This window comes from Macaca thibetana, chromosome 19, assembly GCF_024542745.1.
Source record: "Macaca thibetana thibetana isolate TM-01 chromosome 19, ASM2454274v1, whole genome shotgun sequence".
NCBI lineage: Eukaryota > Metazoa > Chordata > Mammalia > Primates > Cercopithecidae > Macaca > Macaca thibetana.
In genome coordinates, this window is record NC_065596.1 from 8,033,555 (window position 1) to 8,056,723 (window position 23,169).

Sequence of the window (23,169 nt, forward strand, 5' to 3'; positions counted from 1 at the left end):
CCAGCGACGGCCGTAAGTGGCGGGCGGAAGCGGCCCTAGAAGCCCGCCGTAAACGGCTCCCTCGCGCCACTTCCGGCCGGCTTCTGCAGACGGCGCTGGTGGTCGATCGTGTGGCGCCGGAGGACGTTCCCCGCGGCCGGAGCCATGGAGATGCCGCTGCCCCCAGATGGTGAGACCCAAACCGACCGAGAGACCGTTTCTCTCTCCCTGGAACCTCCTGTTGGCCGGCCCCGCCTCCCGGAGTCCCCGGGTCTGGGAGGGGGCGGGGCTCGGCCTCGCGGCTTCGCCTGCGGCCTCTCCCTTGGGTCCCCGCATTCCCAGCGAGCGTGTGGCCCTTATCGGGACCCGTACAAGGGCGGCCTCTTTGGGGCCCACCCCCTTGGGGTCCCCGGCACGGCGGACGGGGGCTGGGGCGCCGAGTTCCCCGGCTTTGGGCGGTAGTCGCTGACGCCCCGCGTGGCCTTTTCTCCGTCCTCCAGATCAGGAGCTTCGAAATGTCATCGACAAGCTCGCCCAGTTCGTGGCTCGCAATGGGCCCGAGTTTGAGAAGATGACTATGGAGAAGCAGAAAGACAACCCCAAATTCTCGTTTCTGTTCGGAGGCGAATTCTACAGTTACTACAAGTGCAAGCTGGCGCTGGAGCAGCAGCAGCGTGAGTTCCCTCCGGCACTCAGGCCGCCCCATCGAGCGCTTCCTTTCTCGGACTCTGCCACAAACCTCTTTCTTTTGGGTCGTTTACTGTCTGGAGTGGAGCAGCTCGGTCCACACGATCCCTGTTCCGCTGTTCCCACGGCCTTGCACAGAGCGGCTGCAGGGTGCCACTGTAATGGAAAACAACGAGGTTTTCGATACTCCTCCTGGGCTCTGGATCAGGGACTTTGCTGCTGTTTTTCAGACTGATAACGGAGATGAGCAGGAGTAGCGTGATTGTTTTAGTGTTTTCTAGGGAGGAAGTGATAGAGGCCGGATGGGAGCCCATGGGACAGGCACTGCCCAGCCCCTTTTGCGGTCTCCCTGTGGGTCCAGCAAGGCTTTTGTGCGTTTCAGGTGCCTGCAGCACAAATCAAAAAGAATTATCCCTCTGAGTTTTAGTTCTTGGCAAATGTTTATCAATGTTCGTTCAGTTGAGCAACGGGATTCCAGTCCTGCTCTCAAGAAGGTTAAGGTTAGGAAGCAGAAGTGGCCTTTGAATAATGGATAGTCACCAGGTGGTGCGGCTGCTCAGGGCAGGTATCACATCTGTCATGTTCAGTACCCAACCCCCAGTCTCTAGATTGTTTGAATGAATAACTAGGAGTTTGCCAGGTAGGTGGACATTGAGAGGTGGTTGTCCCCTGAACTGCATGCCCGCCGAGGGCAGAGAGACCTTGTTTGGGTCATTGTACCTTAATATGTAACACACAGTTGGTGTTCGATTAAACAGTTTGAAAGGAGGCTGGTTGTAGTGGCTCATACGGTAATCCCAGCACTTTGGGAGGCCAAGGCAGGCAGATCACTTGAGGTTAGGAGTCTGAGACTAGCCTGGCCAACACAGTGAAACCTGTCTCTACTAAAAATACAAAAATTAGCTGGCTATGGTGGCCCGCGTCTGTTGTCCCAGCTACTCGGGAGGCTGAGGTGGGAGAATCGTTTGAACCCGGGAGGTGGAGGTTGCAGTGAGCCAAGACCACACTATTGCACTCCAGTCTGGGTGACAGAGTGAGACTCCCTCTCAAAGAAAAAGAAAAAGCTTGAAAGGTGGCCAGGCGTAGTGGCTCATGCCTGTAATCCCAGCACTTTGGGAGGCTGAGGTGGGCAGATCACTTGAGGTTAGAAGTCTGAGACCAGCCTGGCTAACACAGTGAAACCCTGTCTCTACTAAAATTACAAAAATTAGCCGGGTGTGGTGGCACATGCCTGTAGTCCCAGCTACTGGAGAGGCTGAGGCAGGAGAATTGCTTGAACCTGGGAGGTGAAGGTTGCATTGAGCCGAGATCACGCCATTGCACTCCAGCCTAGGTGACAGAGTGAAGACTCTATCTAAAAAAAAAAAAAAAAAAAAAAGAAAGAAAAAACGCTTGAAAGGAGGCCAGGCACAGTGTCTTGTGCCTGAAATCCCAGCACTTTGGGAGGCTGAGTCAGGCAGATTACTTGAGGTCAGGAGTTCAAGACCAACCTGGCCAACACGGTAAAACCCCATCTCCACTAAAAATACAAAAAATATTAGCCGGGCATGGTGGGCACCTGTAGTCCCAGCTACTCAGGAGACTGAGGCAGGAGAATCGCTTGAACCTGGGAGGTGGAGGTTGCAGTGAGCCAAGATCATGCCACTGCACTCCAGCCTGCAAGACTGAGTGAGGCTCTGTCTCAAAAAAAAGAAAAAAAAAAACTTGAAAGGCTGATGAGAGAGTAGGATGTTGCAAAGGTGCAGTTTCTTGAATAAGAGACTGAGAGAGGGGGAGAGTTTGTGTGCGTATTGGCAGGCACAGTGGCACACAACTGTGCCCCCAGCTACTCAGGAGACAGGCTGGAGAGTTGCTTGAGCCCGGGAGTTCAGGGCTGTAGTGCACTGTGTCGATTGAGTGTTTGCACTAAGTTCAGCATCAGTATGGTGACCTTCTGGGAGCTGAGGACCACTAGACTGTCTAAGCGGTGGTGAACTGGCCCAGGTCAGAAATAGAGCAGGTCGAAACTCCCGTGCTGATCAGTAGTGGCATCGTGCCTGTAAATAGCCACTGCACTCCAGCCTGGGCGACGTGGCCTGTCTTTAAGAAAAGAATGTGCTTGTATGAGGGAAGAGTTTGATCTGGAGTGTTAAATGCCAGGGGAAAAGTTTGTGTTTTCTCACTCAATCCAGGGATTTTTCTGATGCCTATTTGGGTTCGAGATGGGGGGGCGGGGTGGGCAGGGAGCGATCAGCTGCCTGAAATCATAAGGAAAATATTGTATGTGCTTATGCATTTCTAGAGCGATCCTCCCTTAGCCCCAGCACACCAAGTTTAAAACCGTTTCTAAAGGCAGCGGGAAGCCACAAGAGTTTTAAACAAGGGACAGAGTGGCTTGGGTTGTGTGGCCAGTGGTGTAGGACAAGCTAGAGGGACCAGCCTGGGGAGCAGTGAGGCCTGCAGGGGAGCGAACAGGGCAGTTGTTCAGGTGAGAGATGGTGGGGTCTGAATTAAGTCAGTGTGTTGAGCGTGAGGGAGGGAGGGTGGGGGGCAGGTGGGCTGAAGGGGTAGAACCCATGAACCTGGGCGCCAGTTGGTTATTGACGACCTGATGGTGTAATGAGCAGGGGAGGAAGACACCTCAGACGGTGCTTTGGCTTGGGTGACTGAGCTGAGGGCTGCTTTCGCGTTCTCGGGGGGGGCCACTTCGAAGCTGGTGCTGTTATAGGGAAGGAGAGGGTGTTTATATTACAGCCCAGGAAGATTAAAGCCAATAAGTGCTTTCCTTTTTTTTTTTTTTTTTTTTTTTTTTTTTTGAGATACAGCCTCAACCATATCATATGGGGTCTCACTATGTTACCCAGGCTGTCTGTGAACGCCTGGGCTCAAGTGATCCTTCGGCCTCAGCCTCCCAAGTAGCTGGGACAACAGGTGCACACCACCATGCCCAGCTTGGAAATCAAATTTCAACATGAGTTTTGGTGGAAATGAACTATTTCCAAATCTTAGCATTTCCCTTACCTTATGTGTACAAGATGGGATTCACAAAACACACATAGAAGCACTTATATTTATTTGGTTTTTAATATATGCACTGCTAAGGTGAGCACTTACTTGATTTTTCAAAAATTAAAACCAGTCATTAATAAGGCTCACCCATAAATAAGGAGAAGAAACCAATCTTAAAAAAGAATTGCAAATAGTATGCATAGATACTACCATCCCCCTTCAGACAATGGAGCTTTGTGGTCTTCCCCTTGAGTTGGCTGGACTTAGTGACTAATTGTGGAACGTGAAAACAGTAACTTGACAGGAGAAACCTGGCAGATCAACCACCTAACCAAGTGATCAAGGTTAACATCACTTAAGTCTTTTTTTTTTTTTTTTTTTTTTTTTTTTTTTTTGAGATGGAGTCTCGTTCTGTCTGCCGGGCTGGAGTGCAGTGGCATGATCTCAGCTCACTGCAACCTCCGCCTCCCAGGTTCAAGCCATTCTCCTGCCCCAGCCTCCTGAGTAGCTGGGATTACAGGCACCCGCCACCACGCCTGGCTAATTTTTGTAATTTTAGTAGAGACGGGGTTTCACCATGTTAGCCAGGATGGTCTCGATCACTTGACCTCATGATTTGCCCGCCTTGACCTCCCAAAGTGCTGGGATTACAGGCGTGAGCCACCACGCCTGGCCCTTTTTTTTTTTTTTTTTTTTTTGGAGATGGAATCTTGCTCTGTCGCCAAGCTGGAGTGCAGTGGCACGATCTCGGCTCACTGCAGCCTCCGCCTACCAGGTTCCAGCAATTCTCCTGCCTCAACCTCCCGAGTAGCTGGGACTACAGGTGCCTGCCACCACACCCAGCTAATTTTTGTATTTTTAGTAGAGACGCAGTTTCACCATGTTGGCCAGGATGGTCTCAATCTCTTGACCTTATGATCCGCCCACCTTGGCCTCCAAAGTGCTGGGATTACAGGCGTGAGCCATTGTGCCCGGTCAAGAAGTGCTTTCTGTGGGTGATGATATCTTGGCTAGATCTAAAGGGTGTCTTGGGGTTGGCCAGGTGAAAACAAGGGGAGAAAAGTGTTCCGGGTAGAAGACGGAGCCCTTGGAGGGAATAGGGGACCAGAGCTTAGCGCGGCTGAAGCCCAGAGTAGGAGGGGTTCTTGGAGTAACCAGAGGTGGGGGTACAAAGTTGGGGGCCTGGCTTGGGGAGGAGTTGGGGGCCTGGCTTGAGGAGGAGTGAGGAGTGTGTGGGGCCTGGCGTGGGGAGGAGTCAGGGGCCTGGCGTGGGGAGGAGTCAGGGGCCTGGCTTGGGGAGGGGTGAGGAGTGTATCCTGGAAGCGTGGGAGAGACTCATGGAAGGCTTCGGTCCATGTTCTAGAGCCGGGTTAGCCACAGTACAGCCAGTTCTGCACCCCGCTCCTTAAAGCCTGGCCTCAGCTGTTCTAGAATGGAGCTTCATGAACTCTGTGGTGAAGGACCATTTTTGGTTTTTGTTTTTTTAAGTTTCTAACCTGTTGTGGACCAAAACTTTTGCAAAGCACAGTTAACAGTGTGGACCGTGAACTATCACGTGGCTAGAAAGGTTTTGAAATGCTCACTTCCTGGTTCCATAACCGACTGTTACCCCTGGGTAGCCCGGGGACCACTCCTTAAGTGACAGTACCGTGACTGCCATGTTGAAAAGAGGTAGAGGGGTGGGACCTGACGCAGGAAGACTGGCTCTGGGGTGACGCAGGTGACAGCAGATCCATGGTGGTGACAGCAGGGACATAGACTGATTGGAGTGATGTCTAGGAGGATGCCTTGACACCATGTGGCTCGGCAGTGGGAGGCACATGTACCTTCTGACCTGGGTTTCTGGGCAGATAGTGGTGCCAGCCATGGTGCGGGGAGCACAGGAGGGGACATCGGTGTAGGGGGCGAGAGGAAACGCAGGTCCATTGGAAACACAGTGGGCCGTGCAGTCGGTGGTTAGGGCCAAAGCTCAGGGAATCCAGAATGGAAATGATGGATTTAGGAATCACAGCGTGCAGCTGACAGTCACAGCGGCAGGAATGAAGAGCTCATGTTCCCTGGAGTTGCATAGAGCAGAGGACGGGGCTCAGAACACAGGCTGCGCACCCCAGCATCTGAGGGTCCGACAGGAGAGGGGTTGGTAAAGGGGGAGAAAGGGACTGAGGGGGCAGCACATGGAGGCCAAGGGAGGCAAGCATCTGTGACAGGCCCATGGGGCTGAGTTGAGCAAGGGTGTCCTCAGCTGCCTGGGGGAAGGTGGGGGGGTGACGGGGAGTGGCAGGCAGGCGCCAGGCTGAGATAAAGGGGAGGTGAAGATCTGGAGTGAGTCTTGGCTGAGAAATCGTTTAGAGAGGATCATGGGGTGAAGGGAGAGGTTTCCAACCCAGAATGTTCTGATGTGTTAATTTTTTTTTTTTTTTTTTTGAGACGGAATCTCCCTCTGTCACCCACATTGGAGTGCAGTGGCGCCATCTCGGCTCACTGCAACCTCCACCTTGTGGGCTCAAGCAATTCTCCTGCCTCAGTCTCTCTCAAGTAGCTGGGATTACAGGTGCCTGCCACCACACCCGGCTAATTTTTTGCATTTTCAGTAGAGACAGGGTTTCCCCATGTTGGCTGGGCTGGCTTGAACTCCTGACCTCAGGTGATCCACCCGCCTCAGCCTCCCAAAGTGCTGGGATTATAGGTGTGAGCCACCACTCCCAGCCCGATGTGTTTAGATGCTGCTGGGGAGGGGGTGGGTAAAGAGGGAGGAGTTGGGGAAATAAGAGAGAGAAGAAATATCATGAAGCAGTGTCCCTCGGACGGTGGGAGGGGTGGGATTCGGTGCAGAAGTTGGGGGTCATCCTATAGGGTGCCCTTGGGTGCACAAACTGGAAGGCACAGTCAGTCCCGAGACTTGACTTGAGCACCCAGTGAGGGGCGACACCTTCCACCTGACACCCCACCTCCCTTGTCTTTGGTCCTGGTCCCTTGGAGTGGGGGTCTGGAGGGCTCCAGGGGTACATAGTCACATTCAGACCAGGCGGCCCCAAGACGGAGAGAGAAGCGGGTCCTCTTGTCCAGGGCCTCCTTATGAGCAGGGTCCTTTCTCAGAGACCTCACCACCTGCCCCATCTGACCAGAGTGGGGACCTGCGCCCACCCTGACCCCGGCTTCTGCCAGCAGAATGAGTGTCTCACTGCTGCCTCAAACTTGATGCACCCCTGATTGCAGAGGAGTCTCTGTCCCCAAGGGCTGGAAAAGCAAGGAGAGTCAGTAGAAGGACAGGGCAGGCGTAGGGGAGGCTGCAGTGTGCGTTCGGGAGGTGCAGCTCCATGCCTTTCTGGCCACATGTGCAGAGGCCCGGTGGCCGCGACATCTTAGGATGGTAGCTTAGGAGACAGTGGCAGAGGCCTGCGAGTGCCTGAGGAGGTCAGGGGATGAGAGGTGCCAAGGCGTGGATTCTGCCAAGTGGGGCCTAGGTGGGTGAGGAGGTGGGCAGGCTCAGGCTTAACTTGCGCCGGAAGGACACTGTGCGAGGACTGGATGGTGCTGGCAAGAGTGGCCAGGGGACTTCCTAGGTTCTCCAAGGAGGGGACAGCCCGAAGATGGAAGGCCGAGGCTGGGATCCTGTGAGAGGGAGGGCAGGGCCCAAGAGTAGGAGGAGCTGGGTTTGTGTGGGCACGAGGCTGTGCACAGGCCCTTGTGGATGGTGAGTCCCTGGGGAGAGGGAGGCTCCTGTGACTGAGAGGTGGCCAAGGGGACACCTAGACCGCCATCTGCATTCTCACGGGACACCCCTCCTCTCCCTCCAGTCATCTGCAAGCAGCAGACCCCAGAGCTGGAGCCAGCTGCTGCCATGCCGCCCCTGCCACAGCCCCCGCTGGCCCCCGCCGCGCCCATCCCGCCGGCCCAGGGCGCACCGTCCATGGACGAGCTCATCCAGCAGAGCCAGTGGAACCTCCAGCAGCAGGAGCAGCACTTGCTGGCGCTCAGACAGGTACGGGCCCACCCTCCTCAGCCAGGCACCGGCAACTCCCCTGTGCCTGTTTTTACGTCTGTTCACCAGAATGAATAACAGGTATCAGTGAGGACAGGGCCCGCCCTGCCACCCAGGGCTTGGTGCATGTCAGCCACTGTCTCCCCCAGCCCTGATGCCAGACACGGAGGCTGCTTCTCATCTCAGTGAAGCCTGTGGACATGCGTGCACCCATCACCCTGGAGTGGACCCCCCGAGTGGGACTGTGGGAGATGTGTGCCCCTTGAAGCTCCCTAACAGCTGTGGCTAGACAGTCTCTGGTGCCTACCATGGGCCCCACCACACAGTAGCTAGGTCACCTGGAGCTGTTGGTTGGGAAAGGACCCTTTTTTTAAATTATTATGGTTTTTGAGATGGAGTCTTGTTCTGTCGCCCAGGCTGGTGTGCAGTGGCGCAATCTCGGCTCTCTGCAGCCCCCACCTCCTGAGTTCAAACGATTCTCCTGCCTCAGCCTCCAGAGTAGCTGGTATTACAGGCATGCACCACTACACCCGCCTAATTTTTGTATTTTTAGTAGAGACGGGGTTTCACCAGGTTGGCCAGGCTGGTCTCAAACTCCTGACCTCAGGTGATCCACCTGGCCAGAAGGACCCTTTTGTCCTTCCTGGTCCAACAGTTTGATAACTTTTGCCAGATAGAATACAGGTGCATTGGCTGGGCGTGGTGGCTCACACCTGTAATCCCAGTACTTTGGGAGGCTGAGATGGGCAGATCATGAGGTCAGGAGTTCAAGGCTAGCCTGGCCAACATGATGAAACCCCGTCTCTACAAAAAATACAAAAACTAGCTGGGTACGGTGGTGCATGCCTGTAATCCCAGCTACTTCGGAGGCTGAGGCAGGAGAATTGCTTGAACCTGGGAGGAAAAGGTTGCATGAGCTGAGATCACACCACTGCACTCTAGCCTAGGTGACAGAGCAAGACTCAGTCTTGGAAAAATAAATAAAAGAATACAGGTGCATTGCCAGAAAAACGAGAGGAATAGAATACCAAACCTCCAAAACACCAGCCTCATTCTTCGTACTAGGTTCAGGGTGTAAAATCACACTGTCATATTGCTCTCAGAAAGTTCCAGCTGGATGTGGTGGCTCAGCCTGTAATCCCAGCACTCTGGGAGGCCAAGGCAGGTGGATCACAAGGTCAGGAGTTTGAGACCAGCCTGGCCAATATGGTGAAACCCCATCTCTACTAAAAAACACAAAAATTAGCCGGGCGCAGTGACAGGTGTCTGTAGTCTCAGCTACTCGGGAGACTGAGGCAGGAGAATTGCTTGAACGCGGGAGGCAGAGGTGGTTGCAGTGAGCCAAGATTGTGCCATTGCACTCCAGCCTGGGCAACAGAGCAAGACTCTGTCTCAAAAAAAAAGAAAGTTCCAGAATGCTCACCCTCAGCTTCTGCCAGAGTTCATCATGGAGTGGGAGGCTGGCCTTGACCAGCCCTGACTGACTGCTGGTCCCCATGGCAGCTCTGTTTTTACCAGTTGCACTTGAACCTGCATTTCCTATTGAGGAATGAGATTGCTCCCTTCTTGTTTTACTAGAGGCCATGGGTGTGTCCTCTCCCTCTATTGCCTGTTCACACCATCCCTCCTTTTTCTTTTCTTTTTTTTTTTTTTTTTTTTTTTTTTTTTGTTGTTGTTGTTGTTGTTGTTGTTGTTGACAAGGTCTTGCTGTGGCACTCAGGCTGGAGTGCCGGGTACAGTCAAAGCTTACTGTAACTTTGAACTTCTAGGTTCCAGCGATCCTTCCGCCTCAGCCTCCCAAGTAGTTGGGAGCACAGGCACACGCTACCATGCTCAACTAATTTGTATTTTATTTGTTGTAGAGATGAGGTCTCGCTATGTTGCCCAGGTGGTCTGGAGCTCCTGGGCTCAAGCAATCCTCCTGCCTCAGCCTCCCAAAGTGTTGAGATTACAGGCATGAGCCACTGCGCCCTGCCTTTGTTTTTTGTTAAATTGGTTTGCAGAGGTTGTTTGTTCCTCTGGGCTGCAGTATTTTCCTTGGCTACCTGGAGGGCAGGTGTTCTCTCCTGGTATGTCCTGTCAGTGCCCTGCCCACTCTGGGAGGGACTGTCACAGATTCACGGCAGGCACGAGAGACAGAATCTCCTCATGCTTGGGGACAAGCAAGGGAGCTGATGGCCAGAGCAGCCCAGCGTCGGGGCATCCCCACCAGGTCCCCACCCCGCCCCTGCTGGGCCAGGCCGGAGGGCTCGGGCTGCGGGTCCCTCCTCATGTGCTCTTGGCCCCACTGACCCCCCCACCCAGGAGCAAGTGACAGCAGCTGTGGCCCACGCGGTGGAACAGCAGATGCAGAAGCTTCTGGAGGAGACCCAACTAGACATGAACGAGTTTGACAACCTGCTGCAGCCCATCATCGACACGTGCACCAAGGACGCCATCTCGGTGAGGGGCTGGGGCTTCCCAGAGCGCAGCTTCCCCCTGGTCTCGCCCTGAGGCAGGACCTGCCGCAGCCAGTCTGGGCTAAGGGCTGTTACGATAGGTACCTTTCCCTCCCGCCGTGAGCACCCTGCTCACTTGTCATCGGCTCGATCGTTGCAGGCCGGGAAGAACTGGATGTTCAGCAATGCCAAGTCCCCACCGCACTGTGAGCTGATGGCCGGCCACCTCCGGAACCGTATCACGGCTGACGGGGCACACTTTGAGCTGCGGCTGCACCTCATCTACCTGATCAACGACGTGCTGCACCACTGGTGAGCGCCGCTGCCCTGTGTCCAAAGCGCCTCTTCCTTGCGCTCCTCCTCAACCCCTCCTGGGTGGCCGCTTGCTCCAATCAGTAGCTTGGCTTGGCCTGTCCCAAGACTAGGGGGCACTTGTCCAGGGAGCCCGGGCCGGGTGGTCTCTGTGAGCCGCCAGGCTTCTGTCTGCAGGACTGCAGGGTCTAGGCATCCTGTGCACCTTCGCCGCATGCCCTGTCCTCTCCCCTAGACCCCAGCCTCACCTGTCACATTGCTGCCTCCTCGGGGCCACTGTCCCCTGCACTCCTTGCTCTCCTGGGGCAGCTTCTTGGCGTCTCCTTATTGCCTTCTCGGCCACGGCCTCCTTGGCCTCTGTGTCTGTCTCCAGCCCTCATCACTGATTTGCACGCGTGCACACGTGTGCACCTGACTCTTCTCAGCCATCAGGACCCTCCTTTGGGGTCCCCTTCTCCAGCCCTGATCCGACTCTCAGACTTCAACAGAGACACCTCTGCCGACCCTCTGTCCCCACCCAGCCCTCACCCCTTCCCACTGTTGCTGTCTCCACCCTTCCCAAGGTTGGTTGAGTATTTCCTTCTACAGGGTCACTGGGGCACTTCTCACAAAAATTAGCAAAAAAAAAAAAAAAAAAAAACAATGGAACCCCAGGCCAAAGGTCTGCACACACAGGAGGAGATAAGCACTGCTACTGAGCCTAGCAGGCAGCAGTCTTGGCCAGGCGCCTCATGCGCCTCTGCACTGGTCCAAGCTGCCAGCACCCATCTCGCCCCATCTGCCACATGCAGCACTGCCTGAGTCCCTCTTCTGTCCCCACCTCAGTCCCTGTTTCTCTCCTGCTGGGAAGTGAGCTGCGGCTCCGCACCACCTCTGCCCTTCTGCTCCTGCCTCCACTTCTGCCTGCCTTTGAATCAGGGGCACCTTGCATGGATGCACCGTTTCCTACATTCTCCAGCTATGCGCCTCTCTAGCTCCACTCTGTCCGAAGCCATGTGCTGCTCGTCCGTCCTCCCGGCTGCCCGGCCCAGGCCCTTGCTCCCCTGAGCTCCCTGCGGCAAGCTGGGGGTTGAGGGACTTCGAGCTGCTCCCCTCCTGTCCCGCGTCCCTCCGTGGGGGCAACCATCTCCCTGCGCAGCTGCAGGGGCCTCCCAGGCCAGCTACGCACAGTGTCCAGTGCAGTGCTGCCCTGAGAGGACATGGCCCCAGTGCCTCCCCCGACTGGGCCTCCGGTCGCTCTTCTAAAGCGTTGTAGGTGCCCGAAGGACTGAGTACCCTCCTCCTCCCGAGAGGCCTGGCCTGGGCCGAGGTTTCCTTGTGCATAGCAAGTGACAAGGGCAAGACCCCCACTCCACAGCAGTCCCATCCCCCCCATTGCACACAGGCAGGGGCTCCTGCGGACCCCATGTCCCTTCATCCACAGCGCCACCCAAGAAGGAAGGAGGGAAGGTTATTTTCTCTCAAGGGGACTGGACCGAAAGGCCTTGCTCAGAACGGCCCCAGGCCACATTCTCTTCCCTCCCCTGCTTGCTGTTTTTCCGTCTGTCCCCTTCCTCGAGCCCAGACACCAGCACAGGTCTCGTGGGAGCCCAGCCATTGCCCCGACTGGGTTGGGGACCCGATTCCCGAGAAGGCAGAGGGCGCTGAGGCTGGAGCCGCGATGGTAACGGGCGCGTGGCCGGGTCCCGCCCCAGGGCCCTGACGCGCGGAAAGTCTCTCCCTCACAGCCAGCGCAAGCAGGCCCGGGAGCTGCTGGCCGCCCTGCAGAAAGTCGTGGTGCCCATCTACTGCACCAGCTTCCTGGCCGTGGAGGAAGATAAGCAGCAGAAGATCGCCCGGGTGCGTGGGCCCTGGGCCGGGGGTTGGGCGAGACCGGGATATGCAGGCCTTCCCGCTCCCCGCTGACCCAGCCTCTCTCTCCTCGCACCCCCAGCTCCTGCAGCTCTGGGAGAAAAACGGCTACTTCGATGACTCCATCATTCAGCAGCTACAGAGCCCGGCCCTGGGGCTTGGTCAGTACCAGGTGAGTGTCCCTGCCCACCCATGCCTCACCCTGTAGCTGGGGCAGATGCCTCAGGAGGGCTTGGGAGTGTGGGGACAGCAGTTGCCACCCTAGCAGGTTCTGGAAGCCGGAGAGCCCGTGTACCCTGCTTGTGCTAGGAGTATCCAGTGGGTGTTGACTGGAGAGTCCCAGGTGACATTCCCAGGCCTCGGGTGTGTCTCCCTGACTTTCCTGGCACACTAGAACCAGGCGGCCTTTCGGAGTCCCTGCATGTGGCCCATTTGCTCTGGTGGTCAAGCATGTTCCTGCGTGATGGAAGCGTGAGGAAGCCCAGACGTGGCTTAGGCTCTGGCAGCCCCTCTTGCTGAGAACCACACGGCGAGTGGGAGGCAGAGCCCGTGAGCGTGTCCCAGAATGTTGATGGGCAGCGTTCTCTGAGCAGCCACACAGCAGCCAGGACACAGCTGTCATTGCTCGTTCCTGTGGTCAGGGAATTGTCAACCAGGCTGCAGCGAACATCCTCGTCCCCAGATCTCTGGCCAGATCCCAGCACACGCTCTGATTGCCCAGACTGTGTTGGCTGTTTCACATGACGGTTCCCTGTCCACCTGCCCCAGGTCCCCCAGGCTCTGCTGCTTTCCAGGTGTTTGTCCTCTGGCGCCAGACAGCAAGCCCCAAGGCCGTGTACTGAGCAGTGGGTGCTCTTCTCTCTTCCAGGCCACCCTCATCAACGAGTACTCCTCGGTGGTCCAGCCGGTGCAGCTGGCCTTCCAGCAGCAGATCCAGACCCTCAAGACGCAGCACGAGGAGTTCGTCACCAGCCTGGCCCAGCAGCAGCAGCAGCAGCAACAGCAGCAGCAGCAGCTCCAGATGCCGCAGATGGAGGCTGAAGTCAAGGCCACGCCTCCACCGCCTGCCCCGCCCCCGGCCCCAGCACCTGCCCCTGCCATCCCGCCCACCACCCAGCCCGGTATGGGGCTCCCTCAGCCCCCGCCCCCAGGAAGCAGCCCCCAGAGGCTGGGCACCGAGTGTAGTCAGAAAGCAGTTTGCCACCCTCAGACACAGCTCTGGTTCCATCGTCCCAGGCCCGCTCCTAGACCCAGGTTTTCATCCATTTACAAACATGAGCCCGGTGACATTAGAGTAAAACTCCAACTGTTCCATTCCTGAACAGCAAAAGATCTGTTTTCTGTTCCCAGAGAAGAGAAAAATAGAGGAAAGGTACCCAGATCGCCCATGAGATTGAGGCTGCAGTGAGCCGTATTTACACCACTGCACTCCAGCCTGGGTAACAAAGCGAGACCCTGTCTCAAAAAGAAAATGCAGTCTAGGGTCGCTTCTGAAAAAGACACATAAATACTGAGGAAAATCTTAGCAGAATCTAGTAAAGGATTTTAAAATTACATTCTGATCAAAGAAGATTTGTTCCAGGAACATGAGGATTGTATAGGATAGAACATAACAGATTGTGGGAAAATGATCTTTTAATTAGAGATTGTGAGGAAATGGTCTTTTAATTAGATAGAGGAAAAATATCTAATCAAATTCAGTGTGGACAGAAATTCTTCAGCAAACCAAGAGGGCAGAAGTGAGGCATGTTTCTCGTAAAGCTTTGAAAAGGACAGATGTATGTCATATTCAAGGTCGAAACCTTCCCTCTTCCCCGTCCCCTTCCTGGAGGCCGGTAATGGTCATGGTTTTAGTGGGGTCCTGAAGCAGTCATCCATTGGGCGCTAAAAGTCGTAGCCTGGTTTGCTCTGGGGTAGTGTGGAGAGGAGACAGCACTTCCTGCTGCCAGTCCCGCTCTAACAGCCTGTCACTTGGATTTAGATGACAGCAAGCCTCCCATCCAGATGCCCGGCTCTTCAGAGTACGAAGCCCCAGGAGGGGTCCAGGATCCCGCAGCCGCTGGCCCCCGGGGCCCTGGGCCGCACGACCAGATCCCACCGAACAAGCCCCCTTGGTTTGACCAGCCTCACCCCGTGGCTCCTTGGGGCCAGCAGCAGGTATTGATGGAACCTGGGGTGGGAGCAGATGGGGACCCTTGGCCTGACGGGGCGGCCTCCCCTGTGCAGTGGGGTGGGCGTTGAGTGGCTCACTGGGAAACACAAGGGATACTCTGTGGCAGAGCTTATGCTGGGTTAGTGACAGCCCTGTCTTCCTGTGGCACCGGGACAGGTGGAGTGACAGGTCTTCATGTCCCTTGCCCGAGCTTTGATGGCTGGGGCTTCTGTGTGGTATAGATCCCCATTTTCCTGCGGGTGCAGGGAGTTGAACGCCGCGAGGCACACCAGGGTGTTCTGTTTCCTGTCCTTCTGAAACAGGGTCAGCCAGCTGAGTGTCAGTGTTTTGTCATCCTGGAAAGAACAAGGTGCTTTTGCAAGGAAAGGAGGTGTCAGAAATGTCAGGCATGTTGCCCCTGGGAGACCTCAGCAGCTTTGCTATGGGTCATATACCCCTGGGCCAAGGCAGGGGCCACCTCGTCTGGCACAGCATGGCTGGGAAATGCCCTGGAGTGTGCTGGTTCCACTTAGAGCACTGAGGCACAGCCCCTGGCCTTCCCAGACGTGACTTCCCCCTTGACCATGGGGCTTGGTTGGCTTTGCGGCGTGACCTTTCCAGGTGACTCCCTGTCCACAAGGACAGGTGTAAGGATGGCAAGGAGACTAGCTCTGGACTGAGACTTAGTGGTTGTGGCTTTAAGCCTCCCACCCCCAGCTTCAGGACATGAAATTGAACCTCACTAAAGATTGGACACCCCCATAAAGACAGCTCCCGCCTCCGAGTGCTGGCCGGGAGTCAGATGGTGGTGGACATTTTGCAGGTACCCTCTGCGGGGAGAGCAGTTCTTGTCCCTGTTTTGTGGGTGTGGAAACAGAGGCCCTTAGTGTCTCTAGTCTCAGTCTTTTTGCAGACCAGAAGATTGGGCTCAAGACAATGGGCACGCCTCTCACTGAGGGTCCCCGCTAGGCCAGCAGTGCGTCCTGCAGTCCACACTGAAAAACAGCAGCTTGCCCTGCCTGACTTGGCCACGTGGGGTCTTAACATGTTTAGAAGTAATTTCTCAAGGTAGGAAGATTGCTTGAGGCCAGGAGTTTGGAGTTTGGGACCAGCCTGGGCAACAAAGCAAAACTCCATCTCTACAAAGAATAAAAATAAGCTGGCATGGTGGTGCACCCCTGTAGTCCCAGCTACACAGCGGTCTGAGGCAGGACTGGTTCAGCCAGGACTTCAGGCTTCGTTGAGCTATGGTCATGCCACTGCACTCCAGCCTGGGTGACAGAGTGAGACCCTGTCTCTAAAACAGAAAAACAAGGCTGGGCGTGGTGGCTCACGCCTGTAATCCCAGCAGTTTGGGAGGCTGAGGTGGGCAGATCATTTGAGGTCAGGAGTTCGAGACCGGCCTGGCCAACATGGTGAAACCTCGCCTCTACTAAAGATTAAAAAAATAGCCAGGCATGGTGGCAGGCCTCTGTAATCCCAGCTACTCAAGGGGCTGAGGCAGGAGAATCACCTGAACCCGGGAGGTGGAGCTTGCAGGGAGCCAAGATCACGCCACTGCACTCCAGCCTGTCCAACAGAGCGAGATTGTCTCAAACTAAGAAAAAGAAAAACAGATACTAAACATATTTAATATCTGGCCCTCTGGCTTCTCTTGGAAGCCTGGAGAATGTGGCGGCCTGGACCAGCCTCCCCTTCGTAGGGGTCATCAGCACAGTTACCCAGCTGTGACCCCAGACACGGGCCTTCTCTTTGGCCTCTGCACGCCTCCCCTCCCCAGCCCAAGCTGGAGTTTGCCCTCCTGGCTTTAAGTCTCCAGAGCAGGAGCTGGTGAGGGAAGAGCCTCCTGACTTCATTCCACAGGAAGATGCTGGCTTGGGTGGAGGGTCCTCAGAAGCAGACCCCGAGACAAGGATGTGTGCGCCCCAGTGTGTCTGGGAGCTGACCCCAGCAGATGGCTTTTGGGGAGAGGGGGAGTGAGGCAGGGCAGGTGGTGTCAGAGTGAGCCCCACCCCGTGGGTGCCTGGGGTGCTCTGAGAAGCAATACCGTCTGTGCCTCCGCCCCATTGCCCCCAAGGGGCGAGAGAGCTGCGTTTGTCTGGCAGTGGTAGTGGGGAGCGCCTCCTGGCGTGCGGGGCCTGTATGCGGGTGCAGCAGGCCCCAGCGGCAGAAGCAGCCCCGGGACTGAGATGCAGGTGCAGCGGTTGGGGGTCTGGTCCTTTCGCAGCAGCATGTGGTCCGGGTTGAGGGCTGGTGCCCAGCATCACCGCAGGCATCAGCCTAGGAGGATCCCCGACGTGGCCAGGGCAGCGCCTCCATGGTCTGAGCCAGCGCTGTGATGCTGTGAAGCGCTGGGCCCAGACCACGCAGGGCTCACGCCTGTCCCTTCCCTTGCAGCCGCCAGAGCAGCCGCCCTACCCGCACCACCAGGGCGGCCCACCCCACTGCCCCCCCTGGAACAACAGCCACGAAGGCATGTGGGGCGAGCAGCGTGGTGACCCTGGCTGGAACGGCCAGCGCGACGCGCCCTGGAACAACCAGCCTGACCCGGCCTGGAACAGCCAGTTCGAGGGCCCCTGGAACAGCCAGCACGAGCAGCCGCCCTGGGGCGGGGGCCAGCGCGAGCCGCCCTTCCGCATGCAGCGGCCCCCACACTTCCGGGGGCCCTTCCCGCCCCACCAGCAGCACCCGCAGTTCAACCAGCCTCCACACCCCCACAACTTCAACCGCTTCCCGCCCCGCTTCATGCAGGACGACTTCCCACCACGGCACCCCTTCGAGCGGCCGCCCTATCCCCACCGCTTCGACTACCCCCAGGGGGACTTCCCTGCCGGTGAGTGTGCGGGCGCCCGGGTAGGGCCTGGCGGAGGCACCCACGGCTGGCCTGCCGAGCAGGCTGGTAGCACTGCTTGTGGTCCTGGCATGCTCCCGAGTGCACAGTGACACAGGCACAGGGTCATGGAACGTCCGAAGAGCCCGGCCCGGGTTCTCAGGAAGTGGGGACACAGACTGTGCCTTGCCGCCCTGATTAGGCCAGGCTGGCTGCAGAGGTGCAACTCCGTCCCCTCCTCCCAGCCGCCCCAGGAGCTGTGTGCACTGTCTGCAGATGAGGCAGATTCAGTAGGAAAAGCTTCCCGCTGTGGGTGGCCGTGGCTAGGGAAGGGCAGGGCCTCATTCTTTTTACTGCTGCTGCTTGCTTTTTGCATCAGTTTTCCCATTTGTTTGTTTATTTACTTTTTTTTTTTTTTTTTTTTTTTTGAGACGGAGTCTGGCTCTGTCGCCGGGCTGGAGTGCAGTGGCCAGATCTCAGCTCACTGCAAGCTCCGCCTTCCGGGTTCACGCCATTCTCCTGCCTCAGCCTCCGGAGTAGCTGGGACTGCAGGCGCCCGCCACCTCGCTCGGCTAGTTTTTTGTATTTTTTAGTAGAGACGGGGTTTCACCGTGTTCGCCAGGATGGTCTCGATCTCCTGACCTCGTGATCCGCCTGTCTCGGCCTCCCAAAGTGCTGGGATTACAGGCTTGAGCCACCACGCCCGGCCTATTTTATTTACTTTTGAGACGGAGTCTGGCTCTGTTGCCTAGGCTGGAGTGCAGTGGCAGAGGCTCACTGCAAGCTCCGCCTCCCGGGTTCACACCATTCTCCTGCCTCAGCCTCCTGAGTAGGTGGGACTACAGACGCCCGCCACCACGCCCGACTAATTTTATTTTGTGTTTTTAGTAGAGACGGGGTTTCACCGTGTTAGCCGAGATGGTCTCAATCTCGTGACCTCATGATCTACCCATCTCGACCTCCCAAAGTGTTGGGATTACAGGCGTGAGCCACCGTGCCCCGCCCCATTTTCCCGTTTTATTAGGTCGTTTAAAAAATCAACACTCGGAGTGGTATCGGGTACCTGTGGTCCTAGCTGTTCAGAGAAGGCTGAGGTTGCAGTGAGCTATGCTCGCACCACTGTACTCCACCCTGGGCAACAAACCCTGTCTCAAAAAAAAAAAAAAGTTTTCTTTTTAAAGAAATGTTTTTTTTTTTTTTTTTTTTTTTGTTTTTTTTTTTTTAGACGGAGTCTCGCTCTACCGCCCAGGCTGGAGTGCAGTGGCGCGATCTCCGCTCACTGCAAGCTCCGCCTCCCGGGTTCATGCCATTCTCCTGCCTCAGCCTCCCGAGCAGCTGGGACTACAGGCGCCCGCCACCTCGCCCGGCTAGTTTTTTTTTTTAGTGGAGACGGGGTTTCACCGTGTTAGCCAGGATGGTCTCGATCTCCTGACCTCGTGATCCGCCCGTCTCGGCCTCCCAAAGTGCTGGGATTACAGGCTTGAGCCACCGCGCCCGGCCTTAAAAAATTTTTTATCTTTTAGTTTAAATAGAGATGGGGTCTTGCTATGTTGGCCAGGCTACTCTCAGTCATCCCACCTCAGCCTCTGGAGTGGCTGGGTCCACAGATGTGAGCCACCATGCCCAGTATCTTTTTCATTCAATTTATTTCTAATCTTTTAGTGCTTCCTTTTTTTTTTTTTTTTTTTCCTTTTTCTTTTTCTTTGAGACAGAGCGTCACCCTGTTGCCCATGCTGGAGTGCAGTGGTGGAATCTCAGCTCATTGCAACCTCTGCCTCCCAGGTTCAAGTGATTCTCCTGCCTCAGCCTCCCGAGTAGCTGGGATTACAGGCACCCACCACCACACCTGGCTAATTTTTTATACCTTTAGTAGAGACAGGGTTTCACCATGTTGGCCTGGCTGGTCTCGAACTCCTGACCTCAGGTGATCCTCCCACCTCAGCCTCCCAAGGTGCTGGGGTTACAAGTGTGAGCCACCACACTTGGCCTTTTGTTGTTGTTGTTTGTTTTTTTGAGACTGAGTCTCACTCTGTCACCCAGGCTGGAGTGCAGTGGCACAGTCTTGGCTCACTGCAGCCTCCTTTCAGGTTCAAGTGATTCTCCCACCTCAGCCTCCTCAGTAGCTGGGATTACAGGCACCAGCGACTATGCCCAGCTAATATTTGTATTTTTAGTAGACGGGGTTTCGCCATGTTGGCCAGGCTGGTCTCAAACTCTGGGCCTCAAGTGATCCACCCGCCTTGGCCTCCCAAAGTGCTGGGATTACAGGCGTGAGCCACCGTGCCCAGCATTGTATGTTTAAAGACATTCCTGATTATAAATGCAGTTTGGAGACCGCTGGGCACATTTATTGCTTTTACTTTTTGGCTTGGGCTGACATGATAAAGTCCCACAGCCTGGATGGCTTAAACAGCTGGAATGTATTTGTCTTAAGGATCTCGGGGCTGGAGGTCTGAGGTGAAGGTGTGGCAGATTCGGGTTAGTGTCTTGGAGGCCTGTCTCCTTGTCTCATAGGTGACCGTCTTCTCTCTACATGTTTGTGTCCTAATCTCTCTTTATAAGGGCACCCGTCACATTGGATTAGGGCCACCATGGCTTCATTTTAACTCATTTGTGTCTTTAAAGGCCCTGTCTCCAAATACAGTTCCGTCCTGAGCTAAGCTATGGGGGCTGGGACTTCGGCGTATGGATTCGGAGGGTCACAACTTAGCCCTCACGTTGCAGTTTGGGGGTTTTGTGGTTCTCTTCCCTCAGCCTCAAGCTCTCTCGGCTGTGCCTATGGGTGCGGGACAGGCCCCTCAGAGCCTGGCTCCTCCCTGCCTGGCTTCCTGGTCTAGAGCAGTGAGAGAAGGTGCTGGGCAGGCTCCCGGGAGGGTTGGCCTCCTGGCCCCTCACTGAGGCCCTCCCCTCCAGCACTTGTCACCTAGGAGATCCTGACTGGCCTGTGGTCCTGAGACAAGTCTCTGTTTTGCAGAAATGGGCCCCCCTCACCACCACCCTGGCCATCGCATGCCTCATCCTGGTATCAACGAGCACCCGCCCTGGGCTGGACCCCAGCACCCCGACTTCGGCCCTCCCCCCCACGGCTTCAACGGGCAGCCCCCACACATGCGGCGACAGGGCCCGCCCCACATCAACCACGATGACCCCAGCCTGGTCCCCAACGTGCCCTATTTCGATCTCCCTGCCGGGCTGATGGCCCCCCTCGTGAAGGTAACGCCCCGCGGTGGGCTCCAAGCTGAGCATGCTCACCACGCTGGCCCCCATTTCTCCTGGTGAAAAGTGAACACACAGGATTGGGTGCCTCCTGGGGCGCCCCTTCCTCATCTCCCACCCCCTAGGGACCCTGATCCATCAGTGGGAGGCGTCTGAACTGGAGTTGCATGGTGTGGCCATGAGCGACGCCATGTCTGCCCTGCCCCTCGTATCCCTCCCGCTGCGGCGAGCTTCAGCCTTGCAGGTCCGGCTGGGCTCTGAGGCTGGACTCCTTCCTTCATCCTTCTCGGTCTAGGCCCTCAGAAGCACCTTGTCCCAGGGCTGCTGATGGAGGGAATGTCTTAGAAGGAGCCACCTGTGAGCTGTGCCTGCCAAGCACACAGGGAGGGGGTGGTCCTGGAGGAGCCAGGCAGGGCTGGCAGCAGCTGGTACCAGTGTGGGGTGGCCGGAGCATAGGGCAAGAGGAGGTGAGGCAAGAAAGGGCCAGGGCTGGGGCTCTGGGGCTCCAAGGGCGTGCTAGCCACTGCCACTTCCCATCCTCCCTCAGACCCGTCCATCTGAAGTCCAGGCGGACTTCATGGAGCCATGAGCAGCAGGGAGAGCTGCGGGCGGCAGGGCCCAGGCGAGCTAGGCAGGGCAGGGCCTCAACGGGAGGACAGAGACGGAGCAGAAGGAGACAGGCCAGTGGGCTCCAGGGCTGGGGCTGAGGCTGTTCTGAGGGAGGGGCCCAGGGTAGGCATTGTGAGCAAAGGGTGACGTGAGGGGCCCGCCGCATGCCTGTGAATAAACCAGTGAGTATTCCTGTCACCTGAGTTTGGAGACCATGTCCCCTGTGGGTGATTTTCTGAAGAGAAAACCCTGTGATTGTCATCAGCCTCAGAGCAGCTGTGACCCACCATGGTTGGTGTGGGTTCCCCAAGAGGGACGGATGAGGAGCTCTGGTGCCCAGGGCACCCTTGACACTGAACCTGGGCCCTGCCCTGACCCCACTCCCTGCAGACCCTGGGTGGGCCTGAGAGGGCTCTGCCCAGGCATGGTGACAGCTGGGTTCTCTGCTCTAGCTGGAAGATCACGAGTACAAGCCTTTGGACCCTAAAGACATCCGCCTTCCACCCCCCATGCCGCCCAGCGAGAGGCTGCTGGCTGCGGTGGAGGCCTTCTACAGCCCCCCATCCCACGACAGACCCAGGAACAGGTAAGGGGCCCAGGTCGGTGGGGCGGGCAGGAGGCCTCTATCTCCTCTCCCAGCTCCCAACAGCCACACCTTCTGCCCAGGCTAGAAAATGTGGCTGTCCCTCAGGAGAAACTGCCCCCCTGCCCGAGTGACAAGTGTGTGTGTCACAGGCACAGCACACACGTGGCCCTCAGTGGAGGGCATTTTAATGGAGACACATCAGAAGAACTTAGGGAAGGTGTGGTATGGCGGCACGTCTCAAGCAGCCGGCTGCCACAGGGCCCTCAGCCCACCCTTCCCAGTGGTCACCCCTTCTTCCCGTGCCGGGCTGCAGGCCTGTCTACCCATGAGTCAGTGTTCCTGTTCCCCAGTTCCACAGACCATCAGTCTCCACCACCTCAGTGGAACAGCAGGGTGGCAAGGGCATGGGCACCAGAGGAGCCACTGGGCTGCAGGAGGACAGCCCCGTGGGAACCCTGAGCCAAGGTCTGCTGCACCCATGCTCAGAGCCCACAGCCACAGGGCCATGTACTCTCCAAGGTTCTGTGGATTAACTCCTGATGACTTTTCCACGAGTTCCTTGTGGGTGGGCGTCACGTGGTCACACAGGGAATGCCGTGTCTTACAGTGAAGGCTGGGAGCAGAACGGCCTCTATGAGTTCTTCCGAGCAAAAATGCGGGCCCGGCGGAGGAAAGGCCAGGAGAAGAGGAACAGGTAAAGCGCAGACGTCTGCAGTGGCCGGGCGGCCAGAGCCCACCACGTGCGATGGGAGGGTTTAGAGTAGACTCCAGACACGCTCAGCACGTCCACCCTCACACAGCCTGTGCCTGTGGGGCGGCGTTTTCCACACGGCCTGAATTCGCACAGCAGCAGGCTCGGCCACACTGTTTAGGAACTTGATACCGCTGTGTGGCCATGGCGCCACATCCACAGCCACACCCTGCATCTGGGGTCGTCCGGGAACCTGAGGGCCAGGGTGGGCTGCCACAGGGGCACGCGATCATCAGGCCTCTCCCCACAGTGGACCCTCGAGGTCTCGGAGCAGATCCAAGAGTCGAGGGCGTTCTTCCTCCCGCTCCAACTCAAGATCCTCCAAGTCTTCAGGCTCGTACTCAAGGTCAAGGTCTCGCTCCTGCTCCCGCTCCTACTCCCGCTCCAGATCCAGGTAGGCAGAGGCTGCTGCAGGAGGGCAGTGCCCGAGGCCTCTTCCTGTGGCCTCCCCACGACGCCTGGCTGCTGCTGACCGTTGGGCACCCTTCCCTGCAGAAGTCGGAGCAGGTCACGCTCCTCCAGAAGCCGCTCCCGGTCCCAGTCACGGTCCCGGTCCAAGTCGTACTCCCCAGGAAGAAGACGCCGGTCACGGTCCAGGAGCCCCACCCCGCCGTAAGATCCTGTCTTAACTGCCGCGCTGGTAACGCTGGGATGCTGCAGTGCTTTGCTGTGAATGTGGAAACACTGGTGGTTAGGAGACTATGTTAGGAGTTAGGAGGCCGCCAGCATTAGCCCAGGGACAGTGGCACCCTCACCCTCACCACAGTCACTTGGCAAAGCCTGAGGCG

The 23,169-nt window shown here is 56.8% G+C and overlaps 2 protein-coding genes across 3 annotated transcripts in view; one reads left to right on the forward strand and one right to left on the reverse strand.

Moving 5' to 3' along the window:
* CHERP (calcium homeostasis endoplasmic reticulum protein) overlaps positions 1–23,169 on the forward strand; it is a 25,211-nt gene continuing 2,042 nt past the window's right edge. The window contains exons 1-15 of one of the 2 annotated variants that reach the window (XM_050769493.1): positions 1–169; positions 480–653; positions 7,452–7,636; positions 9,941–10,078; positions 10,235–10,386; positions 12,081–12,225; positions 12,320–12,409; positions 13,106–13,358; positions 14,219–14,394; positions 16,787–17,222; positions 20,194–20,432; positions 21,497–21,630; positions 22,238–22,324; positions 22,632–22,775; positions 22,877–22,993. In XM_050769493.1, the coding sequence (XP_050625450.1) occupies positions 145–169; positions 480–653; positions 7,452–7,636; positions 9,941–10,078; positions 10,235–10,386; positions 12,081–12,225; positions 12,320–12,409; positions 13,106–13,358; positions 14,219–14,394; positions 16,787–17,222; positions 20,194–20,432; positions 21,497–21,630; positions 22,238–22,324; positions 22,632–22,775; positions 22,877–22,993 (2,495 nt within the window). In that variant the 5' untranslated portion in view covers positions 1–144. The remainder of the gene's footprint in view (positions 170–479; positions 654–7,451; positions 7,637–9,940; positions 10,079–10,234; positions 10,387–12,080; positions 12,226–12,319; positions 12,410–13,105; positions 13,359–14,218; positions 14,395–16,786; positions 17,223–20,193; positions 20,433–21,496; positions 21,631–22,237; positions 22,325–22,631; positions 22,776–22,876; positions 22,994–23,169) is intronic. The other variant, XM_050769494.1, reaches the window with a different exon arrangement.
* C19H19orf44 (chromosome 19 C19orf44 homolog) overlaps positions 21,798–23,169 on the reverse strand; it is a 23,960-nt gene continuing 22,588 nt past the window's right edge. The window contains exon 9 of the mRNA XM_050769544.1: positions 21,798–23,048. The gene's annotated coding sequence lies outside the window, so the exon portion shown is untranslated. The remainder of the gene's footprint in view (positions 23,049–23,169) is intronic.